Source organism: Rhincodon typus, chromosome 39, assembly GCF_021869965.1.
Source record: "Rhincodon typus isolate 14 chromosome 39, sRhiTyp1.1, whole genome shotgun sequence".
NCBI lineage: Eukaryota > Metazoa > Chordata > Chondrichthyes > Orectolobiformes > Rhincodontidae > Rhincodon > Rhincodon typus.
This window is the reverse complement of record NC_063370.1, coordinates 5,670,853-5,677,961: the sequence shown is the minus strand read 5'-3', so window position 1 is coordinate 5,677,961 and position 7,109 is coordinate 5,670,853. Positions and strand designations below refer to the sequence as shown.

Sequence of the window (7,109 nt, the reverse complement as noted above, 5' to 3'; positions counted from 1 at the left end):
TCTCTCTCTCTCCCTTTCTCATTCTCTTTGGCTCTCTCTCTCTCTCTCTTTCTCATTCTCTTTGGCTCGCTCTCTCTCGTTCTCTTTGGCTCTCTCTCTCTTGTTCTCTTCCACTCGTGCTGTTAGATTTTTTTCACTCTCATTCCCCCCTGCACCCTCCCACACACATACAGATCCAGTTTGGATATTTCACGTTAGCAGATCCCACTTGTTGCAGCCAGATTTATGGAATCCTGGCTGATGTCCCCACTCCCCATTGAATCATAGCGACTATATGAGATGCCTGCAACTGGAATAGTTCCAGATTAGTTACCTGTATGGAGTAGAGTAATAGAGGGATGCTTCCCTTAGAGCAGGGATGCTAAGACAGGTTTCGATAGAGATGTTTAAAATCACAAAGGGTGTAGGTGAAGTAAATAAGATGAAACAGTTTGCGTTGGTGCAGGTCAGTAGGCGGAACGCAGAAATTTAAAGAGATTGTTTTTTGCCAGAGCTGATGCAAATCAAAACTTTTTCAAGACAGTGAGTGGTTAGGATCTGGATTGTGCTGCCTGACAGTGTGAGGGAGACAGATTCATTTAGAGCCTTGAATAGGCAACTGGATTGGTTCAAAGGAGATGATACAGGATACGGGGAAAGGACAAAATGGATTGCTCTTTGAAAAAGCCGGTACGAATGTGATGGGCCGAATATCCCCCTGCTGGGAAATACTATTCTGCAGCTTTTAAAAATGTTTGTTCGTGGGCTGTGGATGTTGCTGGCAAAGCTGCCCATCCCTAATTGCCCCTGAACAGTGTCCCTTGCTAGGCCTATTCCAGAGGGGAGTTCAGATTCAGCCATGTCGCTGTGGGCCTGGAGTTACGTGTAGGCAAGACCGGGTAAGCATGGCAGATTTCCTTCCCTCAGCGAACGAGATGGGTTTGTACAATTGTCTGTTCATGGTTAGCGCAAGCTTTCAAGTCCAAATTTCTTAAAGAAAATTGAATTTATTAATTGATTGAATTTTGCTTCCACTAATTCAATTGATGGTATGTGGTGGGTGGATTCTACAATGACTTGCGAAGATGGGATGCCTAGCTTGAGGCCTACTGTGTTTGCCTCCAACCCTCGGGGATCGAGGCCCGTCGTAGCTTCTGTGTTTGACCCCACGAGTCAGTTCGGAGAGGGCCTACCTCCTACAGTCAGCTTCGAGGGAGCTGAGGTTGAAGTTCTCTCAAGTTTTTCTATTTTCCCTCTCTCTTTCTAACCTTTCAGATCTGAACGTGTTGAATGAATTTATCTTGAAAGATCTTGAAGAAGGGCGAAGCGGGAATTCTGTGTCTTGTGATTTCAACAATCCCCACATCGGAGAGATCAGGAACCAACTCATGAACCACATCCCAGGATGGGCAGCCTCACCAGTGGAGCTGGTGCCAATGGACACGGGGTCCCCTCAGCTGGTCAGCCGGGGCACGGGGTCCCCTCAGCTGGTCAGCAGGGGCACGGGGTCCCCTCAGCTGGTCAGCAGGGGCACAGGGTCCCCTCAGCTGGTCAGCCGGGGCACGGGCTCCCCTCAGCTGGTCAGCCGGGGCACGGGGTCCCCTCAGCTGGCCAGGAAGGACGACCGGGCGCAGGAGACGAAGAGGAAGATGGTGTACCGAGGGGGCAGGCGGGTGGACTCGCCCTCGCCCCGCGCAAGCTCCAGGCCCTTTTCCCACCCGCTGCCCAGTGTTTTTGTGAAGGAGGAGATGCCGAAGCTGGTGATTGTGGAGCAACCCAAGCAGCGGGGGATGAGGTTTCGCTATGAGTGCGAGGGCCGTTCAGCGGGAAGTATCCCTGGAGAGAACACGACGGAGCAAACCAAGACCCTCCCCACCATCCAGGTGAAGCCACCATGTTGTGCCTTTGGTTGTGTGTTGGCGTCGGGGAGGTGGCTGCTGTGTCCAGGCCACTGGTCTGAGCTGACTGCTCTAAGTTTCCTGAAATTGTCCCCAAGAGCTGCCTCAGCTCATCTGCTGCCTAAACTGTCATCTCTCTTTGTTAATTCTATGCCCTGTTGAGCCCACTCGCCTCATTCCACCTTCTTGAGGTTATCCAAAAATTCTGCTTACTCACTCCACCTCCTTCACCTACTCCCTCAACTTTTACAACTCTTGCCTTCACTTCCATTCCCTCCCCTCCCCTGTCTACGTCACCACCTCTGGTTCCATGACCATCCAAGTTGGAACCAGAGAATCGCTATGGTGCAGTTAGAGGCCATCCAACCCATCGAGACTGCGCCGACCCTCAAAAGAGCTTCCCCTCCCAGCCCCTGTAACCCCATGGCTAACCCATCCAGCCTGTACATCCCTATGGGGTAATTTAGCATGGCCAATCCACTCTAACCTGCACATCCCTGGGCAATTTAGCATGGCCAATCCACCCTAACCTGCACATCTTTGGACTGTGGGAGGAAACCGGAGCAAACCCACGCAGACACGGGGAGAATGTGTAAACTCCGCACAGACAGTCACCCGAGGGTGGAATTGAACCCGGGTCCCTAGTGCTGTGAGGCAGCAGTGCTAACCACCAAGCCACCCTAAGTTCTCTATATTCCTCCTCCAACTTTGGCCCCTAGCCAGCATATTTTTGCCATCCCTAACTGCCCCTGAACCGAGTGGCGTGGTCCACTCTGTCGAAAATTGACCACATTGCTGTGAGCCTGGAGTAACGCGTAGGCCAGATCAAGTAAGGGCAGTGGAGTTTGGGCATTAGTGACCTAGATGAGTTCTTTTTTTAACATTAACAGCCCCTATCACTCAGCCTAGTTCTCGACCCCAGGTTTTATCAATTGAATTTAAAATCCACCAGCTACTGTAGTGGGATTTGAATCCCAGAGCATTTGTCTGGGCCTCTGGATTACCAGTCCAGTGATCTTAAATAGGCGACGGTTTATTTTGAACTTGTCTTCCTTCATTCCACTCTCACCCACAAGAGGAAACATCCTCTCCACTCTCCTCTCGTCAAATTCCCTCACAGGAACTTGTGTGTTTCAGCAAGATCCCGCACCTTCCACACTCCAGTGACTACAGGCCCACCCTGTCCAACTGTGCCTCAAGAGAAAAATCCTTCATCCTGGCAAACAGTCAAGCAATTGGGGTGGGAAGATATAATTTCTCGTACATTCAGTCAGGCATTCCGGAGAAATTTCTTTACACAGAGAGTATTGAGAATGAGGAAGTTGATCCTGTACAGAATGATTAAATATTTCATACGTATTTAATGGGAAGCATGTGAGGACAAAGGAGAAGCACATTATGCTAATAGGATTAGATGGCACATGAAGACTGGTATGGACCAGTTTATAAAATGATTTTCAGTTTGTTTTTCATTCATTCATGGGATATGGCTGTTGCTGGCTAGGCTAGCATTTATTACCCACCCCTAATTGCCCAGAGGGCAGTTAACAGTCAGTCCACCTCTGGTCCCATGACCATCTACAGTCAACCACATTGCTGTGGGTCTGGAGTCACATGTAGGCCAGATCAGGTAAGGATGGCAGTTTCCTTCCCTAAAGGACATTAGTGAAGCAGATGGGTTTGTATGATAATCATTAGTTTTGTGGTCGCCATCATTGAAATTATCTTTACAGTCCAGATTTATTAATCGAATTTGATTTCCACCAGCTGCCATGGTGGGATTTCTACCCTCCTGCCTGAGGGCTCTGTTTAAATACAGAGTAAAGCTCCCTCTGCACTGTCCCCATCAAACACTCCCAGGACAGGGACAACATGGGGTTAGATACAGAATAAAGTTCCCTCTGCACTGTCCTCATCAAACACTCCCAGGACAGGGGCAGGACAGGGTTAGATACTGAGTAAAGCTCTCTCTACACTGTCCCCATCAAACACTTCCAGGACAGGGACAGCACGGGGTTAGATACAGAGTAAAGCTCTCTCTACACTGTCCCCATCAAACACTCCCAGGACAGGGACAGCACGGGGTTAGATACAGAGTAAAGCTCCCTCTACACTGTCCCCATCAAACACTCCCAGGACAGGGACAGCACGGGGTTAGATACAGAGTGAAGCTCCGTTTCCCGCTTCCAGGTTGAGAGTTTGACACTGAGTAAAGCCATTTTAATTTCTGATTGCAGTACGGCCCAAACCCGAAAGGGGCTGGAGTGCTGGACTAAGGCTGTTGAGTGTTTTTGTTGTTGTTTCAGTCAGCTAGTGTAAAGGAACATGGAGGCTTTCTGGACAAGGGCTGGTCAAGAAACATTCCGTGTGGCCAATACGCCGAGTTTTGAAATGTTAGTTTTTCCACGAGTTTTATTTGTGCCAATTTGGTCAGAGTGGAATGTTCGGGGGGATTTTAGCCGGGAGTTTGAGGCAACAATGCTAGGTGCATTCCCATGGCGACTGGGTGTGGCCAAGAGAGGGAGATTTTCTCAGGGGGATTCCATTGTACCTGCCCGTGGTTTATTTGTTACACGTATCTTGAATTACCCTTCAGCCTGTGGTGGAGTACAAGGACAGTGCTAGCAGGGATGAACTGAAAGATTGAGAGAAAAGAAGGTGCGTTTCTCTTGTCCCTTCATGACCTCAAAGCACCGCATAGCCAATGAGCTACTTTTATGATGCATGGTCACTGGTGTGGTGTGGGAAACACTGCGAGCTTTTGCTAACAGCAATGACAGATTAACATAGAACTGTACAGGTCCTTCAGCCCTCGATGTTGTGCCGACCTATTATCCGACTAAGGTCAAACTACCCTGCATACCCTACATTATACTATCATCCATGTGCCTATCCAAGAGTTGCTTAAATGTCTCTAAAGTATCTGACTCCACTACCAATACCGGCAGCGCATTCCACACACCCACCAGTCTTTAGAACAAATGGTTAATAGTTTGATGTTTCCCAGTTGCCAGGGAGAGCTCTCCAGTTCTTGTTCGAAATAGCATCATGGGGTCTTTTAGATTTACTCCGGGCCAATGCGTAACGTCCTTATCTGAACAATGTTACTCCCAACTGTGCAGCACACCAGCCCCAAGGTCTAGCCTTCCTGCTCTGGTCTGCAATGTCAGGCTTCAGCCCACATCCAACCATTCTATAAGCAGAGATTTCCTCTCAGTTCTCAATTGATTTATTAGTAACTATCGTTTATCTGCGGCCCCCTAGTTCATTTGTCTTCTCCTGGCGTTGGCAAGCTCAGATGAACGAGGTGGGATGGGGAATTTCATAGAAATTCTGATGGGACTGGACAGGGTAGATGCAGGGACGATGGTGGCTGTGTCCAAAACCAGAGGTCACACGATGAGGACTGGGGGTAGACCATTTAGGATGGAGATGAGGAGACATTTCTTCACCCAAACAGTGGTGAGCCTGTGGAATTCATTACCACAGGAAGTAGTTGATGCCAAAACACTGAATGTATTCAAGAGGTGACTAGATATAGCACTTGGGGATCAGGGGTTATCGGGAGAAAGCAGGATTAGGCTACTGAGTTGGACAATCAGCCATGATTGTGAAGAATGGCAGAGAAAGCTTGAAGGGCCAAATGGCCTCCTCCTGCTCCTACTTTCTCTGTTTCTATGTATGTAAACCCCTTCACAAATTTTAAGATTGCTACTGGGGAGGAAGACTGGGAAGCGACTTCCGTCGTTGTCAATAGCCCTAACCCAAATGTTTTCAAATCCCTTCTCGGCCTCTCCCCACATCCTTTCTGAAATGTCCACAATCTTCCAAAGAATGAAGAACATTACACCCTTCGGCCCTCCAAGCCTGCGCCAATCCAGATCCTCTACCTAAACCTGTCACCTATTTTCCAAGGATCTGTATCCCTCTGCTCCCTGCCCATTCATGTATCTATCTAGATACATCTTAAATGACGCTATTGTGCCCGCCTCTATCACTCCACTGGCAACGCGTTCCAGGCACCCACCACCCTCTGCGTAAAGAACTTTCCATGCATATCTCCCTTAAACTTTTCCCCTCTCACCTTGAAATCGTGACCCCTAGTAATTGAGTCCCCCACTCTGGGAAAAAGCTTCTTGCTATCCACCCTGTCTCCCCTCAACCTCCGTCTTTCTAATGTAAATAATCCTAATCTACTCAACCTCTCTTCATAGCTAGCGCCCTCCATACCAGGCAACGTCCTGGTGAATCTCCTCTGCACCCTCTCCAAAGCATCCACATCCTTTTGGTAATGTGGCGACCAGAACTATACACAGTATTCCAAATGTGGTCGAACCAAAGTCCTATACAACTGTAACAACTCTTGTACTCAATGCCCCGTCCGATGAATGAAAGCATGCCGTATACCTTCTGGACCACTCTATCGACCTGCGTTGCCACCTTCAGGGTACAATGGATTTTCCTGCACTCCTCCAGTTCCGGCCCCTCGCAAATCCGTATAGTTCGTCGTTCCACCATGGGCAGCTTCCAGCATCCAAAGCTCTGGAATTCCTTCCCGAAACCCTCCTACTTCTCCCTCCTCCATTAAGATGCTCCTTTCAGCTTTTGGTCAGCTGCGTTGATCTCTCTCAATGTTTCATTTTGTCTCGTCACCAGGAGATTTATTTTTAAAATCTCTTCCTCCAGTTGGATAACTGGTGCGACTGAACTGTCTTCAATTAGTTGCTGAATTGCGCGCTGCTCTGTTCTGTGCAGATCCAGAATTGGCAAGGCGAGGTCAAGGTGATCATTTCCTTGGTGACCAAAGACGAACCATACAAGCCTCACCCCCACAGCCTTGTGGGGAAAGATTGTCAAAATGGCATCTGTGAAGTAACCGTCAGTCCCAAGTGCAACATGAAAGCCAGGTAAGTTTCCTCTAGTCAGGTGTCACTGTTGGCCCTCAGTAAGAGGCTGCACTGCATTGTGTAAAGAATGACTCAGTACTTTGTTAGCTGGAGTGTGAGACTGTAAGGATAAATGAATCTTCGTTTGTTCATCTACCATCTTTCTGTCTCTGTCTGTCTCGCTCTCCCTATCTGTGTCTCTGTCTCTGTCTCTCTCTTCCCTGCCTTGTCTCTCTCTCTCTCCCTCTGTCTATCTCTCTCTCTCTCCGTCTCTTTCTCTCTTCCCTGCCTTGTCTCTTTCTCTCTGTCTCTCTCTCTCTGTCCCTGTCTCTCTGTCTCTCTTTCC

General features: G+C 48.7%; 1 protein-coding gene across 1 annotated transcript in view; it reads left to right on the top strand.

Moving 5' to 3' along the window:
* LOC109916823 (transcription factor RelB-like) overlaps positions 1–7,109 on the top strand; it is a 52,892-nt gene that overhangs the window by 16,091 nt on the left and 29,692 nt on the right. Inside the window, exons 3-4 of the mRNA XM_048618174.1 lie at positions 1,255–1,862; positions 6,633–6,784. Of these exons, the coding sequence (XP_048474131.1) occupies positions 1,255–1,862; positions 6,633–6,784 (760 nt within the window). The remainder of the gene's footprint in view (positions 1–1,254; positions 1,863–6,632; positions 6,785–7,109) is intronic.